This window comes from Channa argus, chromosome 12 (assembly GCF_033026475.1).
Source record: "Channa argus isolate prfri chromosome 12, Channa argus male v1.0, whole genome shotgun sequence".
Classification (NCBI taxonomy): domain Eukaryota; kingdom Metazoa; phylum Chordata; class Actinopteri; order Anabantiformes; family Channidae; genus Channa; species Channa argus.
In genome coordinates, this window is record NC_090208.1 from 9,330,187 (window position 1) to 9,348,623 (window position 18,437).

Below are 18,437 nucleotides of genomic sequence, written 5' to 3' on the forward strand. Positions count from 1 at the left end.
AAGGAATTAAAAGCTTTCAACTGAGATTACATTTTTACTCTGAGGAAGCTCTATGTCTGAATGGAAAAAAGAAAAAGTATTTAAAACAGCTGTATGCAACATATTCAGTAAAAGTGGGAAAAGGATGAATGGGATGAATTTCGATGTAGAAAAGAAAAAGGAAATTGAGCCCTTACAGAAAGCAGACAGTAAAAATGTAAAATGTTCATATTTTTTAAACTTTTAAAATGTCAAAAAAGTCAAGCCAATTCTTTTATTTCACAAAGTAAAAAAAAAAAAAGAGAAAAAAAACTTTAGGTTTATTTTAATTTGGCACTAATTCCCAGGTTAAGTAGATATCACAGCTTGAAAATGCATTTAGCTGCAGCTATGAGTCTTTCTGTTCTTGACATGCAAATCTTCAGACACCCTTCCTGTTGATCACTTTTCTGAGATCCTGAACTCACGGCCTGGTTAAGATTTACCCACAGATTTGTTTCTTCTCTGACTGCAGAACCTATGCATCCGCAATTTGGTGACATTTATCAGAATCTAGTATTGTATCTTTTGCCGGCAAGAATATTTCCACCGGAGTCTTTAACAGTTAGTGCTCCACAATTAGCTCATTTGGAAATGTCTGTTTGCTGCAGGGGTTGTGTTTAGTGTCTAAAATATGTACAATGTTTGCACAAACGTTTGCATACAAATGTGCTGTTGTGCACAAAGAAAAAGATTCAGCTCATTTTTAATTAAATGATAAATAAGATTATATAGAGTTGTAGTGTGTAGTACAGTAAACGTCACGTCCCACCTGTTTTTTGCCCCTCGCAGATGGTTCCTTATTACAACAGGTGGAGCTGTGGGGTTTTCTGTAGCTGTATTTAGTAAAAAACCTCATATAACCAGCTGCTGGACACAGAGGGGATTTTATTTCTCATTTGTCTGTAGAAAATCGAAACCGAAAGTTAAACAACGGGTCTTTCCGTTGTTTATGTTTTTATTCTCACCACTGCCACGTTAACTCACGACGCACACGACACGGAGCGAATCGTTTTTGAGGAACAAGTAAGTAGCAGCTTTGGATCCAGTCTTTTTTACCGTGTGTGAGCTGGTTAACGTGTGTTTTAGTGACTGATGTCTGTGTGTTGTAGTGTTTGTGTGTGTAAACACAGACGACATTTTGTTTTCGTGGTGAAAGTGCGTATGTCCCAGTCACGATAGGTTGTGGAGAACTTACTGCAAAAGACGAGCACAAACGAGTTCGTTTGTTTACAAATTACATGGTATTATAGTGCAAATCTTTCTTTTATCATTATATAACAGTATAATTATATTTTGTAACGTATCATCTCATCATCCTCATCACTGTCATCATCATCTTATTAGAAACTGTCTTCACTATAATAAAAATTCAGTGTAAAACAAGTTTCTTTTATATAGATATATATCGATTGAGTCCATATGAGTCTGCTTGTGTTATAACTAAATTACAACCAGCGTTTTAAGAATTAGAATCAAGGAATAGAATTCAAGGCAGTGAGTGATCCATTGACCTGTGCTGCTCCTGAATCAGACTCTGTCCCTCCTCCATCCTTTTCTTTAAAACTTTCACTTGTACGTTTTATTTATCCATGTTTCTGTTGCTATGTGTGCATCTTAAACTCTTCTCATCCCTCGTTCCTGCTGAAATATTAAAATCCTAATTTTTTAAAATAAATAAATATATAAATAAGTAAATTAATATAAAAACTGTTATTGTAGGTTCCAGCAGCTGAGATCCACTGTTGAATATCTTTATGACACAGACCGTGCTATGGTTAAGACCCCTGAACTTCCCCATGGCCACTAACCACTTCAGTATCGTTAGGACCTGCTACAGCCAGAAATATGCTTTTAATACACAAATTAAAAACTTCAATGTATCCATTTTTTAAAAACTTTTAATTAAAACTTTAATTTTAACTTACTATACGTGCTCACATTCAAATAGGTTGTAACATAAATAAACCTTCTTTGTTTTTATGACTTGCAGTTATTGTGTTTCCGACGCAGCAGCAGCAGAAGAAATGGAAGGCAGCAAGAAGAGAAAACGGATCGACTTTACGTCCTCCAGCCCTTCTGCTTTAAAGTCTGATCAGCCACTGGGCTCCAGCAGTCGGTCAGTCAGGTAATGTTACATCAAACAGTGGGGTGGTTTGACACAATGATTCATGAAATCCTACCATGTGTTGTTTGTGCAATTAACACCTTACTGTGTGCACAAAATACATAAAATATGTGTAGAATAATACCTGTGGTTTGTACTTATAGTCCCAATATTTAAATGTTATCCACTGATGTTGTGATTCTGTGTAAAGTGGCTCGGTACAACTTTACAAAGCTTCTACAAAAGATTAAAACTCGTAGTTGTGCTTAATAATTTCTAGACCTTTTCATGTGCATCAATCTTTCCTCGTTATAGTTCAAAGATGACTGAAACTCAGTCTCCAAGTCCGAGCTGCGTCTCTATGAAGAGTGAAGCATCTATGTTCCCGCCCCTCAATTTTGGTCCTGAAAAGAAACAAAGGTATTTTGTTAATGAAAAGTCTAAAAGTGTAATGTTTCAATGGCCTTTATACAGACACCACTACACTGAAGTTCACGCGTGTTTACATATGTGTGTTTAATATAAAGATTTCTTTATATCTGGAAATATTATAGCTGAAATCACAAGTATGGTAATGTCTTATATCACGGTCAGTCATTTTAATTTACTTGGTCACTACAGTCTTGCAGCATTTAAATCAGCTTCAGATTCAGTCTAAGCAGGTCAAACATTGTTCAAATGGAAATTATATAAAGCTGTGTCAATAATATGACATTTGTTGATCATTCTAGTCATCTGTCTGTCTCTCCATCCAGCTGTTCAGTGTGTAATGAAGACTTGAGGGATCCAGTCCAGTTCATCTGTGGACACTGGTTGTGCAAACAGTGTACCAGCTCAGACCAGGACCAGTCTGATTCAGCTGCAGACGACTCCTGCCCAAAGTGTGGGAAGACACTCAGAAGAGATCCTCAACGTCAAAGAGATGCAGAGGAAGAGAGTGGTAAGTTTAAATATTTACAATAATAATATTTTTACCAGCCTGCACTATTTGTGCCATTATTACTGTTACCTGGTAGAAATATGGGAGGGTTGCATCAGGAAGAGCATCCAGCTCAAAAACTGTGCCAAAACAACATGCGGACAAATGATCTGCTGTGGTGACCCTGAACTCATGGGAGAAGCCGAAAGGACAAAAAAAAAAAATTACTCCTACTACAACTATCATTAGTAATGTAGTAAAACAGTGTTAAATTTGTTATTGTGGTTTTCTTGATATTATAGGTTATTATAAAAACAAATGAAGCATCACATTTTTTACTGTGAACATATGCACCATTTATTGGAGTTATCAGTTTTCAACTGGTATTCACACTTTAATTGAATAAAAATAGGAGCCACAACATCACATTAAAGTCCAGATATTGTGTTTACACGATCTTGCTATTGATCACACAGGAATTTGAAATTATGCGTTTGATTATTACAGGGATCAGCCCTCTTTTGAAAGGAAAGAAGAATTTCAGAGAAGCAATGAAAAAGAAATTTGTTCTGACGTCTGAAGGTTGTGGTGACCAACAGAATTCTCTGAACAGCATCTATACCGAACTCTACATCATCACTGGGCAGAGCAAAGGGCCACAAGCAGAGCATGAGTTCGGTCCCGTCAAAGGTCAATTGAAAAGGCGCATATCGTTTAAACATTCCATCAGGCTCAGTGACATCTTCAAATCTTTGCCCGGCCAACAGAAACCACACAGAACAGTCCTGACAAAGGGCTCAGCAGGCATTGGAAAATCATTTGCTGTGCAGAAATTTATACTCGACTGGGCTGAAGAGGAAGCCAACCAGGATGTGGATTTTGTTTTCTTTATCGCTTTCCGAGAGCTGAATCTCAGTACATGTGAGAAAAGTTTACACGAGCTCCTGACTGAATTCCACCCTGTGCTCCACGATCACGATCTTAAGGATTCAGCAGTTTTTGTGAAAAGTAAGGTCATAGTGATCCTGGACGGTCTGGATGAAAGCAGACTTCAACTGGACTTTGATAAAACTAAGGTGGTAACATCAGTCAGTGAAGAAACATCTCTGGGTAATCTCCTAGTGAACCTCATCCAGGGTAACCTTCTTCCTGATGCAAGACTCTGGATAACATCCCGTCCAGCAGCAGCTAATCAGATCCCTGCAAAGTATGTTGATATGGTGACAGAAATAAGAGGATTCAGTGACCCAGAAAAAGAGAAATACTTCAGGAGGAGATTCAGTCAGGACTTGAGTCTTGCTGACAGAATAATTTCACATATCCGATCTTCACAGAGTCTCGACATCATGTGTCAGATCCCGATCTTCTGCTGGATTACAGCCGTATTATTTGAGGAAGTCTTTGGAGGAGATGAAGACGCTGAAACTCCTCAAACTCTGACAGAGATGATGTCACATTTTCTGTTTGCCCAAACAAAACGCAGAAGCAGAAAATATGACAAGAAGACAAAGGACAACAAAGAGGAACTTCTGAAGACACACAGAGACTTTCTTCTAAAACTTGGCAAACTTGCATTTGTTCATCTGCTGAAGAACAACCTCATCTTCTATGAGGAAGATCTGGAAAACTGTGGCATTGACGTGAAAGAAGCAAGTATCTACTCTGGATTTTGCAGCTCAATTCTAAGAGAAGAGAGATTGTTTTCCCAGAAAAAAGTCTTTTTCTTTGTGCATCTGACCATACAGGAGTTCTTTGCAGCTCTTTACGTCTATGACTGTTTCATAAACAAGAACCTAGGAGAGCTCAAAGAATTCCTGAATTTGAAGGACAAAGAACAAACTTTACTTGATCTTTTAAAGATGACAGTTGACAAAGTTTTGGAAAAGAACAATGGCCACCTTTACTATTTCCTGCGATTCCTTCTTGGTCTTATGGTTGAACCTAACCGGAGACTCCTTCAAGGTCTGTTGACATCACCAGACCCAAATCAAGAGACAGAGAAGAAAATCTTGACTTACCTCAAATCCATCAGAAGAAAGACCATCTCTCCAGACAACTGCATCAACCTCTTCCAGACTATGGTCGAGATGAGAGACAATAAAGTCAAAGATGAGATTCAAGAATGTCTGAAGTTGAGAGATCGTTCAAAAACTGAGCTGACTCCCCTGCACTGCTCTGCTCTGGCCTACATGCTGCAAATATCAAAGGATGATCTGGACGTGTTGGACCTGAAGAGTTACAACACATCAGATGAAGGAAGAAGGAGGCTGATACCAGCTGTGAGGAGCAGCAGAAAGGCCATGTAAGTTTACTGTTACTATAATGTGTAAAATATTGTGGCTTCATTATTTCACTCACTTCTGACTGGTGTATGTTCTCAGTTGCATATCAAGAAATCAATGTCTATATCTTTTAACTTATGTTTCATGTTATATTACTTCCCCATTGTCCACCACCAGACTAGCAGACTGCAAAGTGACTGCAGAGTGGGTTGAACACCTGGTCATGAGTCTCACATTACCCCACTCGTGTCTTAGAGATTTGGACCTGAGCAACAATGATCTGAGAGATTCAGGAGTAAAGCAGCTCTGTCATGGACTGTCGAGTCAGTGCTGCAGAGTGAAGACACTGAAGTAAGTATTTCTGTAACGGAGAACATGTCTCAGAATGCTAATAGTTGGACAACATTTTATCCATTTGGAAATTACAAATGTCTACGTTCTAAAATTCTAAAAGATAAAACATTCTAAAGTTTCACCCTGAACTGGCACAGGGCTCAGCAGTGAGACAGACTCTGAGTAGGAATGCCGACCAATTTTCAGCACTTTATTTGCTCCAGTGCAAAGTTTGCTGAGTGAGAAAAATGGTGGTGAACTTATCGATGTGATTGTTGTGATGCAGTTTCTCGACTGTCTGCTATGTGTGAAATGAAAGTGAAGAAAAAGCTAATGTCAGCTCTTCCTGCAATCTCTTTATTTTAGGTACATTTTGCATCTAACTGAAGAGAAATATTGTGTTAGTCAGATTAGTATAAGTAAGTAAACTAAGTACATGATTTATGATTTACCTGAAGTACTTGACTTTTATCTTTGAATCTGTTCTGCTTTATGTTTGTTGCTAATACATATATATAATTGTGCAATTCTTGATTAAGATTACAGATCATTCTAGTACATTTTTGAACACATATCAACATTATGAAATGTCATTGTTTACTGTATTTTCCCACATCATAGTGGCATGTTTTCTAAATCAGATATTTTTAATGTTACATTAAAACTGAAAAACCTTTAAACATAACTGATGAGATGAATTTCTGAATAAATCCAGGTAAACACAGTGGATGGTTGTCCATCATTGCACTGTGCACTAACTCATGTGCCCTGCTGCTTTCGGGATAAGGAAAACAAATTGCATCAGACAATCAATCATAATAATTTGTAAATCAACGGGGACCACTATGCTACTTTGCACGGCTTTATATCCTCTGCATGCTTGGCACAGAGAGGAGAGGTAGGCCATGCCAAGTTCAAGTTCAGGAAATGTTTGGAGCACTGCTCATTATACAGTTTCCATCCCTGATGCTGATTTAACAACCCTGTACTTTCACAGGTTGTCAGGTTGTCTGGTCACAGATACAGGCTGTGCTTTTCTGGCCTCTGCTCTACAGTCCAACCCCTCACATCTGATGGAGCTGGACCTGAGCTACAACAACCCAGGAACATCAGGAAAGAATCAACTCACTGAACTGAAGAATGATCCACATTACAAGCTCAGCATACTTAAGTAAATATAACTCTAGCTAAGTACAATGACCCAGTTCTGGAAGTCTGAATGAAACACTCAGGTTAGTGATGGTCAAATGGATTTTAACACTTATTTTCTCCACAGTGTTGAACATTGTGGATGTCACCGAATGATGCCAGGATTCAGGAAATGTAAGTATTAACTGTATTTTCCTCCTTGTTCAGTATGTAGTATTCTGATGGAGTTTTTTGTCACTCAGTGGCTCGACTGCTGCCAGTAAAGCTCACAGACTGTATTATTACTGTCTTTGTTCCTGAAATAAAGTGTTTTCTTACCTCCAGATGCCTGTGAGCTCACGTTGGACCCCAACACGGTTCACAAGAATCTCTGTCTCTCTGAAGACAACAGAAAGGTGACCTGGGTGGAGGAGCAGCAGACATATCCTGATCACCCAGAAAGGTTTGATCAGGTTCAACAAGTGCTTTGTAAACAGGGTCTAGATGGACGCTGCTACTTTGAGCTGGAGGTGGAGGAGCCTTTCAACATTGGGTTAACGTATAGAAACATTAGCAGGAAAGGGGATGATAGTGATTGTAAGCTGGGACACAGTAACAAATCTTGGAGTCTGATTTGCTCTGATGATGGATGTTATGTTCTCCACAATAACATGAGTGTCAGCGTAACTTCTATCTCCTCACGATCCAGTCGGGTAGGAGTGTATCTGGATAAACCAGCTGGTGCTTTGTCCTTCTACAGAGTTACTTCTGACAGTCGGACTCGACTCCATACCTTCCAATCAATGTTCAGTGAGACCCTCTACCCTGCTGTTGAGCTTCACACACATTCCTCTGTATTCATTTGTCAGCCTACTTGACCAACATGTCCCATTGAATCAAAGGACTAATTGAATTGTCCCTACCAGTAGTTTTAGCAATCTAGATATGTGTCAATTACAAAAATCAAAATCGGGTGTAAGCAACATGTTCAAATCTTCACTGCCTTAAAAATATGTCAGGAAATGTCCCAAAACAACCAAACGACAGGAAATATGTTGATCTAGAAGAGACACCAGCTTTCTGTAAGCAATGCAAATAGTTTGCTTGTATAATTATTTGAGGCTGATGGAGTATTTTGAACTGTATTCACAGTATTTACAACTACTGTAGTATTTACAACTATGAAGTTGTAAAACACTGTGCTCATTTTAAAGCTAAATATTAGCTTTTATCAACAGTACTGGCGGCTTTCACTGAAACATTCAGTGTGTTCAGTTGTCAGTTGTTCAGTTTGTACATTATAAACTGCATTGTATCTTGTGTTACTGTCATTTATTTTTAATATGAAGCATAAAAGGTTCAAAAGCATCACCATTAAAGCTCACTGTGAGGGATCTAACATTGATATGCTCTGCAATGAGGTCGAAAATATTTCAGTATGTTCTGAACTCTCCTGACTGGAAAGTAGCAATTTTTGGATAATTATGACACAACAAGCTGCCTTATTTTTGCTCTTTTTACTGCAAGGTGAAATTTCAGACATCTTAAATTATGGAGAAGTGTTTTCTAACAACAGTTTAAGAACTCTAGGATAAATATATTTGCTATTGTAATTAAAGGCAAAACCAGAGAACTGTATAATGTTATGTCTGTGTATTATTTTGCTTCCTTGTTTAAAACAGGGAACGTGTAAGAGGAACTTTATATTTTTTTCATTGTTTATTTCCAACATGTAAAGAATGAGCCATGACCTTAGACTGGATCAGAACATGTTTGTACATAACAAGTTATGTATACATTATGAAATTAAATGTAATATATTTTTTTCTGTATATTATTAAAGCATCCGTAAGCTGATACGTGAACAGTGTATAAAGATATTTATATTTATATTAAGATACATATACATTGTCATCAAAAAAGTTGAAACCAGTTGTTCTGGTGTAAAAGCATTGAACAAGAAACCTTGTTTTTTTTTAGTAGATATGAGTTTAAAGCGTCTGTCGGATTTAAGGAATGTTCTGTATTATATGTACAGTACGTCAATATATGAATTTATTTTGAATGTCTGACATAAAACCAACATTTCCACATAAAATTGATCTTGCAAATTGCTCCATATGAAGGATGCGGTGTGAGACTTTAGGGACGCTGTAGTTTATTTGTTTAGATGTCAGTGGCCAACTTATTTTGAAAGTGACTGTTTGAACAGATACTTCAGTTTTTAATGGACCACGCGTTAATACGGTGACCACACAGACTCAGTGGTCATAAGTTGATGTGACTGCAGTAGAACAAGGCTGGCTGAGCCCCATACGAGCTGAAGATATCAAAGTACAGACTGTGGATGCTGATGCAGTGGGTTCGTTTCTTGATTACGTTTTTTTGTTTGTTTATTATGTTTGATTATATTAAATATGATTTTATTCGCTGCCTGTATAATTGACTGAGAAATGCAAATTGAACTATACATTAAACCATCAGTAATGTTCTTGCAAATCCGAATTTCTTCCTACACACAGAGTCACAGCTACAATTTGGAGGAAAATAATATTCATCTTACAGTTTTTAGATTTTTTTTATGGTGTTTTTTACAGTAGATTTATGTTTTGGCTGTTTTTAGGCCAATTAAAAAATGATCTGTGTGAAGTGAGCTTATTGTTGGGAAACTGCTCGTGGCTTCAGCCCCAGGTCAGGTCTTCCATGATGTGGACTCCCAGGAACCAGAAATGTGTGTCTCTCCACACAGTCCCCTTTAAAGAATAATGGTACAATGTCCATTCTATTCCTTGTGGGGGCAATGATCAATTGTTTCATCTTGGATGTGTTCAGGAGCAGATCGTTATCTGTGAGCCCCACTACTGTCGTGTCATCTACAAATTGCACTGGACAAATCAACATGGGGACAATCGATCTGCTGTGGCAGCCCTGAACTCATGGGATAATCCAAAAGGCCAAAAAAAAAATCTGATCACATTTACTGAGACATTAATGTGTGTCTAAACATTTATAAATATGACAATAAAGTACCTACACAACTAGGAAATAGTGCTGTGCACACAGACACACTTGTATAAAGAGTCTAAGTATCGTCAAGAAGAGATATTTTACTAACTTATCAACCATGTGCAAAAACATTTTTCATTTGTTCACATTGTAAAAATAACCACTTTAAAAGTTTTAAGGCAAAATTAGAAGATGCTTTGTAGTAAAATGCATAAAAAGTTAAATACATAATTTCTTTATTTTAGACCTGTTATACACGTTTATAACCCTGAAATATATCTGTGGGTGTTAGTTAGTTAGATTTTTTTCCTGCTGTAATCTGTTACAGAGTCAGTTTTTCTGAAACTGAGCTCATCTGTCGTAATGCAGCAGAGACATTTAACTACTTTAAACTAATGAGGCTCTTTGGTCATAAAACAGCTGACACGTTGTTTTTGTTTCACTTCAGATCCACTTTGGTGTCATGCACAGACAAAATAATGGACTTTGCATTTCATTTATGAAAAAACTACAGAAAAACTGCTTCAAATTCGGTATATTGATCTTTAATACAAACAGAAATCCATTGAACTCACTTGTCATTGCAACAATCCCCGAGTGTCTTGGCCTTTCGTAGTACACAAACCGAAAGTAGAGACTTAAACGAAACTTAGCTGCCGCTGGCTTTAGTTTTTAATGTGTCTCAAGACACGAAGCCACTTACATCCACTTGATCATCTGAAGGAAAAAGTCCTAACGTCGTTGACTGCGGAGTCGGTTTTAATGTGGAGGGAAGCAGAATAATTCAGATGACAACTTTTGCCTCGTTTGTCTTCAGAGCAGTAAGTTTAAACATCACCACAGTTCGTGTTGCGTTCCAGTGTTTTTTCACACGTAAAGTCCGCGCAAACGCAGATTCGGAAATCGATTTAAAGCAACTCCAAATCCTTACTATTCGTTTCCTTTTCATCTTTAATGTTCACTAATTTGATCTGCAGTGTTCTTGCCATGTTAATAATATTTTAACGGCCCTGCTGGCAAACCAGTTTGGGGACTAACATATACATATATATATAACTGGCGCTGTGGCGACCCAGAACTCAGCGGACAACCAGAAGGAGAGACCGCATTACACCTGTTTTAAAGTCCTTGCTCGCCCCTGAGCTTTTATATTGATTTAAAGTTGTTTGACTTGTACTTCATGGTCTTGCACCAGCCGGATTGTCAGACATGACACATATGAACCTCTGCACAACACCGCTTCTATTAGTTCAGTAAAAGTAGGCCCAGCTCTCAAAACACTCATACAATTCATTCTGAGGACATTTGGTTGAGGCTGGACGTCAAACTAACCTGTTTAACAGGAGAAATGACGCTGAATGGAATAACAACAAGCTGCCAGATTGTGAGAAGGAATTTTCTAGGTCCCAAATGCTCTTTCGTTGCCCACTAGTGGCCTTTCAAAGATCGAGCATTAGAAAACTCACAATGGGAAAACTGCACTTATGCCAAAACTGAAGGCAATTTTACACCGCAACAAAGCACATACACAAATTAAAATGTACGGGTCACACATTGGTGTCATAAATAGTGTTTACATCAGTTATTTTGTGGCACAGTTGTCAGGAAGCAGACAGGCTACAAACATGTTTAACACATCAGACTTTTGTGTGATCCAGTAAATATTGTACACAGATGCTGTTCTGAACCTGGATTTAAAGTTTTTATTTTACATTCACCAGAATCTAATAGACAGAACATTCTGGTAAATTGTAATTGTTGTAGTTCACAGTTGTTTAGTTGTGTGTAATAATCAGTTTGATGAAAAAGATTAAATGTTGTAATTATTGAATGAAGTCAGACTTTGTCTTCTTCTCACCTGTAACTTTGATCTAATGTGTTTCTGACGCTCCTCCTCTGTCTCCTCTCACAGGGAGATGATGATGATGATGATGATGACGATGATCTTTAGGATCCTGTTGCTCATCAACCTGATCTCATGTGTCTCTGGTTAGTTTATGTCTTCACTTTATTATTCAGAGTCAAATTTAAAAGGAAAAAAATTAGGTCTCATGTTGTCTCCTCTTCACTTTGTGTCTCTGTCTCCTCAACAGGGACATTTGTAGTATATGTGACACAGACGTCCTATCAGGCAGAGGAGAACCACAACATCACACTGGAGTGGACCTTCACCACCAAACCAGACACTTCCTCCAACTCTCTTTATATCTACTGTGAACTGTTTACAGAGCACTTAGTCCTGTTTCGTCTCCATGATGGTGTTGAGGTCTCAGAGTCTCAGGATCAACAGTTTTCGGGACGGGTCCAGTTTGACAAAGACGTTCTCAGAGAAGGACGAATCAGACTTCATCTGTCTAGACTCAGGACTGAGGACTCAGGACTGTACCTGTGTGAAGTAAAAACCGATTACGGTTTTAGCTCTGACAGATGTCGACTCAGTGTCACAGGTGAGTGGACTCTGTAAACCCAGTAGAAAACCTCATTTCATGGATGTTATCAGATTTATGAAGACTGGGCTGCTAAACTAGATTTTGACTGTGGCTGCTGAGCATTGTGTGATTTGTCAAGATCTATATATGTGTATATACACATATGTATATATGGGTGGTGATTTTGTTATACTGCATTTATAAAAGTAAAAATGTTCTCTAATGATAATTATCAAACTAATCAAACTGTCCATCAACAACATGTTTTCTCTTTTCTTTACAGCAGCTGTTCATCAGCCCGAATCTAAGAGACTGACTCTCTCAGGTCCACACCCACGAAGTTGGGGACAAATCATCCTCTATTTTCTACTGATACTGACGCTATCAGCAGCTGTACTGGTTGTTAAGCCTCAACTCTGCGCGGCCTTCAGTTTTTGTATTTCATCATTGACACGAAAAAAAAACAAATATTAAAGTTCTCAGAGAAACTCTAACGGGAAGACCCCATTTGTTTAAGTCTTGAGAGTGTCTGTCCAAGACGTGGGTCAAAAAACCAAGGGACTGAATGCTGGACTGTCTTCTTACATTATCAGACCGTGTCAGAAACTAATTTGAAGTGTTTTTAATTATGTTCAACTCTACACCCACCACTCAGTTTTATCTGACTGAGGACTTCACCTCTGTTGCAAGATCCTGTGAACTGATGAAGACCGACTGCACTCTGGGATTCAGCTGTACACGGATTGATGTAACACGTTCATTTGAAGGATGTTTGATTAAACGTCCAGTGTAGCTATCACAGTCCTGTCCCCGTGTTTTAGTTATCTAGCTTTTTTTTCCTTTTTTGGCTTTTATTTTGTTGATTCTCCTGTGTCTCTTCCTGTGAGTCTGTTTGCTGTCTTTACTTTCCTCGTTTTGTCCTGATTTGTTTCACATGTTCCCCTGACCTTTTATACCCTGCTCTCCCCACTGTTCTCTGCTGATTTGTGTTATGTGTAAACGTGTGTTAGTACTCAGTCTGCCTTCGTCACAAGTTTGTATCCTGCCTGATCCCTGTCCGGACTCTGTCAAGGGTTTTGGTCTATGGTTTGGTCTCTCCTTGTTACGTGGTTTTGTTGTTCCTAGTTATGTGGTTCGGTTATTTGTTGTGTTAGTGGTTTGGTTCTCCTTTGTTAGGTTTGCATTAGTTTGTTTAGGTCCTATTCCCTTCTGTCTATTCCTGTTTAGTTTATTGGTCCCTGTTAATTTACCCTCTTACCTGGGTATTAGAATTAGTTAAAGTCTAGTCTGGTCCCTGAATGTACCCTGCCTTGTGTCAGTCTTCTATGTGTGCACCCTGTTTCATGTATAGTCTGTCATTTTGTTGTCTTTAGTTCTGTAAAGTTTATTACTCTCCTGTTGGAGCGATTTTCATTTGTGTCAAACCAACCGATTTATTAATAAATACCCTTTTCTTTATATCTCCTCTCTCCGTCTCCTTACTTGGGTCCTTGTACATTACGTATACAAACCGTAACAGTAGCTTGTGTGGACGGTGGATTAATATTTGCTATGTTAAGAGATTATTTACAGTAGGCTAGAGAAACAGTACAACTATAGGTAATATGCTGTACTTCAGCACTTTACTGTTTTGTGTTATTATTTGACGTATGCTAATAGCGTGTGTTTGCTTTCATTATTCTGCTTTCAATCAGTGTACAGCTGAATCTCCCTGATTCCTCTGAAAAAGGTTTGATACAGTTAGAACTGAAACACTTACTTTTTGAGACATCTTAAACAGGCCCCACATGAGCCTTAAAATTCAGTTCTGAATCAAAGATGGCACTAAGATTTCTGGCCTGTTGGCTTGGGGTTAGTCCAAGACAATTTAATTTTGGTGCCAGTTTCTCTCTCTGAGCCGTTGGGGTTTCAGCAAGAAATTGGTTAACAGATAAGATGAAAAACAAAACCGTTCCAGATAGGCCAAAGGCGTTCCCTCAGTCTCATTAAAAGACTGAGTCTGGGAGGACTAAAACTGAGGGTCCATTATTACAGTAATTGTTCTGTCCCAATATCATTGACTACTTTGACGAGAACTGTCTCTGTACTATGATAGTACTTTAAGTAGTAAATCCAGATGGACACATTTCTAACTTGTTGGTTGTATTAGTAAATCCTTATAGTTGTGAATGAGCTAGTTGCAGTTTTGATACTACCTCCCTTAGTGTTTCAGCATCAACCAAAACAAAACTAATAAGTGTCTTCACTTCGTGCCTCAGAATAGGATCAAGCTATTGGCTGATGCCAGGCCCAACGGTAGCTGTGAGATTTGAGTGCATCTTTGTGGTTGGTATTGTTTTTGACTTAGTTTAAATGTTGTGTGGTGTCAATTGTCATACAAAGTGCATTTTTATAAATTATAATTTGGCCTGTCAGTCCGAATTGTTTTATTATATATATTTTTAAACTTTTCTAGCAAAATTTCTTTGTGTATATAGTATTGTTATTTTATTACGTAAAGCGTGCCAGGAACTTTGCTGTTACTTCTGGATTCATGTAGCATTTAACAACTTGCTGTATAGAAGACTTAAGAGCAGGAGATATGTTAATACTGGGACCATGTGGTGTTACCAGGTCCAGAGTGTCCCCTAGTTGAGTTGGCACATTAAAATGTTGGATTACGTAGTTTGATTACAACCATCTGTGTTTACTTGGAATAAATCAGGTGCAAAGAACAAAATTATGCTCCAATGATTTTTACAATCATGTTTTGCCCTTGTTAAGGGATTTTTGCGGCTCTTTAATTTTGAGTGTCCTGAGCTTATTTCCAGCGATTTATTCTTGAAATTACAGAGCTGTTACTGTCACTATGCGATGTTACAGACAGGTTTTCATGAGTAGTTCAGAAATAAAACGGATAAAAAGCATCAGCTCATAGTTAAAACGGCTTCAACTCATCATTTGTCTATTACCATTAATTTGTTACGCCCCCGCCCCCTTTAAAAAAACAACCAAACAAAATAAACAATAGTCCAGTACTTTTACTTTTAATACTTTAAGGAAAATATAAGTCATGTACCATTTTCTCTTCCTGTTACTGGTGTTACTTCTGCAGATGGCTTCGTGTCTTTCCAAGTGTAAGGCAATAAAAGCTTTTTCAGTCCAATAATACTGAAGTGTGAGGACATAAAACTGTGAAACCGGGACCACATTTAACATTAAGGAAAACTTGATGATGTCTGATGAAGTCCGTGTATTTAAAGGAGAAAAGTCAATATAAAATAAAAGCTATCAGGCCTATGCAAACATTTTTATTTCCCCCCAAAACCCACAGATTCATTTAAATTGTAGTTTGAAAGAAGCTGAACTCGTCAATGTGTCAGCAGATGTGCTAAGACACTGAACAGGTCCATCTCTGTAAAATAAATGTCATTGGTTTCAAACTCACAGCAGGTGAATGTAGAGACGTCCTGCCTTTGCCCTGTGGAGCCTCCATTGCGCTCCAGTTTCTGCATAAGGAAAGATCCTGTTGTCCTCCTTGAATCTGGTGGTAAGGGTTCTGTTGTGGCTTCTGCTGTGCCTCTGAGATTTTTGGTAATGAGGAAAGCTCTAATTAATATTTCAAGGTTTAATTCTGTGGAAGGTCTGGCAGGTAGGGGGCGCCTTTGTCAGAGATTATGTTACAGGGGAGGCTGTGGAACCAAAATCCATATCGGACCAGGGCTTCGGCTGTCTTTTTGGATAGGAGTGGAATGAAGTAAAGAATTTTAGACAATCTGTCAACAACAGTTAGATGACTGTGTTACTGGTTAAGGAAGAGTCCAGTTACAAAATCCGAGGTAATGTGGGGCCATGGCCTTCTAGGAACAGGTAGGAGAGGGAGTAGGAGAGCCCTCTTCTCTGCAACTGTCACCAGTGGATCCAGCTTCAAACCCACCAAAGAGCCAGCTTGATGAATTTATGCAGCCTTGAGAAGTCTCTCTTGGATGTGCTGCCTTCCCAGCAAACCATACTGTAAATATTATTTAGCATAAATATTATTTATACAATTTTTCAATATCGTTTAAATTTAAATGTTTGTGTGATTTATTTAATTGCTGTTAGGTAGGAACTATGGGTCCCTTTATGTTGCACACGGACACTTTTTAGACAAGTGCTCGTTAAGAAAAACATGTGGAACGATAACTCCAAGCTTAAAGTTATGGTGTCTTATGTGGTGTGTCTTGTCTTGTTTTGTTTTGTTTCGACATGTTTTATTTGGATTCATTACCTCTCACATGTGCAGCCAGCGAGGTATTAGGTTTGCATCCTGCTTTACATTTTATTTGCATATGAATGTTTTATCTACTTTGTGATCAAGCCTGTACTTTGTCTATGTGATGTGTTATGTTTTGATAGTTTGACGGTGGATATACCTAAGTGCAAGACCAACAAGTGCTAATTAAGAAGGAATAAATCCATCAGTAACAAAGAGCTTTGGCGCTGAGTATTTCTTGGAGGGGAGTGATAATCCTCAAGAGTTTTGTGCAGACATTAAAGGATTGCAGCCTCCTCAAGAAGTCTAGTCGGTCTCTTCTTCTCAGCTTGTCATCCAGCTACACCCCGAAGTACTTATGGATGTTAAGGACCTCAACCTTAACTTCCTCAATCGGAACTGGTCCGAGAACTAGTCTAACTGTGTATGCATCCTTTAAATTAACATTGTCCTGTTCTCCCTTCTGGAACGATCAACAACCTGGTAGAAAGAAGAAGGGTGGAGTCCAAGGTCACATGGTTGAAATCTTCAGAAATTATGATGCAAGCATCCGAGTGCTGCGTCTGCAGCCCTTACCACGAAGGTGTGAGTTTTATGGCCGGCAATGGCTGCATTGGTGTTCAGAGGAATCTGCACACAGATGGTGATCACGAGACTGAACTCCTTCGGTGGATAGTATGGCTGTAGGTTAAGAGCTAGCAGCTCTAAGTCCTGACTACACAAAACCTCTTTCACATAACCAGCGGCTATTAATGTTTGGATTTTCCCCAGGCCTTCGCATCTGTGGGCTCTCTCTGCAGTAAAACTCGGCAGGTCCACCTTACCAGTATATGATGGGATAACCATGTCTCCGTGAAGATAAGCAAGCTGAGAAAAAGGCGCTAAGCTGAACATGATTATCGGATTTAGCTCCTGAATCTGAGGCGTTTACCTGAATAATGAAGGATGAATGGAAGAATGGATGAATGAAGGATGTTTCCTGCTCTCAGGAGTGGGCCAGTTCCTATGGACTCCACTCTGACTAAGTCCATTTTAAAGTTGCCCGTGGAGAAGAACCTGCTAGACATGCTCGATCTCAGAATGGGAGAATGGCAAAATGTAGACAAAGACAAACTTATTGATTATGTCTACCAAAACATCACCGACCAAATTCTGGAATACTGGAATAATATAAAAGCCAGTTGCAAGGGCATCAGCGATATAGCAGATCGTAGATTGCATAGCATGACGTTCTGGTGCTGAGAAGGAGTATGACTTGCCTGGAAGTGGCATAGTGCCCGGTAGCAGCTCAATATAACAGTCCTATGATCTGTGGGGAGGAAGAGAGGTGGCTTTGACCTTGTTGACAACCTCCTTGAACCTCCTATGGGGGTTTGCAAGGTTTTACTTTTTCTCTCAGGCACCCGGAAGAACAACTCCACCTCCATGGATAAACTCAACCCATCCTCTAATCAATGCAGGGGTAATTCTGTTTTTGAAGACAAGTATCCCCAAAGATGAGGGGTAACTGTAGAGAATGACTGAAGTGGTATAAGATACAATTCTGGCTCTGTTTCTCTTCACCATCTGCACTTCAGACTTCGTGTTCAGAAACCTATCACCTGCAGAAGTTCACAGATGACTGCGATCGTAAGTCTGATCACAGATGATGATGACAGAGAGTACAGAGAACTGATCCAGGACTTTGTAGACTGGTGCCAGCGAAGCTGCCTCCAGATCAATGCAGGGAAAATCAAAGAGCTGGTTGTGGACTTCCACAGTCACTCCTTAAAATTGATGCTAAAATTGATGCTGTGATCAGCTTGATATTATACTACTCGAGTCCTGCAGCCTCACACTGCAAACACATTGGGGAAACGTCCAAATCTGCTTGTCTCACAGCTTTAGATTGGCCTGGTTACATAATTACAGTGTCACTACTTCAGATGAATAATGGACCCAAAAACAGAAGACAGCGTAGGGAGTGTGGGCAGACTTTATT

General features: G+C 38.8%; 2 protein-coding genes across 3 annotated transcripts; both read left to right on the forward strand.

The window, feature by feature from the left end:
- Positions 1–873: 873 nt before the first annotated feature.
- Positions 874–9,218, forward strand: LOC137137468 (NLR family CARD domain-containing protein 3-like). Its single transcript, XM_067523748.1, has 9 exons — positions 874–1,044; positions 2,012–2,146; positions 2,441–2,545; positions 2,881–3,065; positions 3,552–5,346; positions 5,504–5,677; positions 6,657–6,830; positions 6,936–6,982; positions 7,133–9,218. Exons 2-9 carry the CDS (start codon positions 2,046–2,048, stop codon positions 7,663–7,665), a joined length of 3,114 nt encoding a protein of 1,037 aa, XP_067379849.1. The 5' UTR covers positions 874–1,044; positions 2,012–2,045; the 3' UTR covers positions 7,666–9,218.
- A 1,100-nt stretch (positions 9,219–10,318) lies between these two features.
- LOC137137472 (programmed cell death 1 ligand 1-like) lies at positions 10,319–13,680 on the forward strand. 2 transcript variants are annotated; one of them, XM_067523761.1, is made up of 4 exons: positions 10,319–10,614; positions 11,706–11,782; positions 11,887–12,240; positions 12,509–13,680. In XM_067523761.1, the coding sequence occupies exons 2-4, from the start codon at positions 11,710–11,712 to the stop codon at positions 12,694–12,696; spliced, it is 615 nt and encodes a 204-aa protein (XP_067379862.1). In that variant the 5' UTR covers positions 10,319–10,614; positions 11,706–11,709; the 3' UTR covers positions 12,697–13,680. The 2 variants fall into 2 exon arrangements, with proteins under 2 accessions (XP_067379862.1, XP_067379861.1); XM_067523760.1 differs by having other exon boundaries at positions 10,340–10,614; positions 12,506–13,680.
- Positions 13,681–18,437: the final 4,757 nt, after the last annotated feature.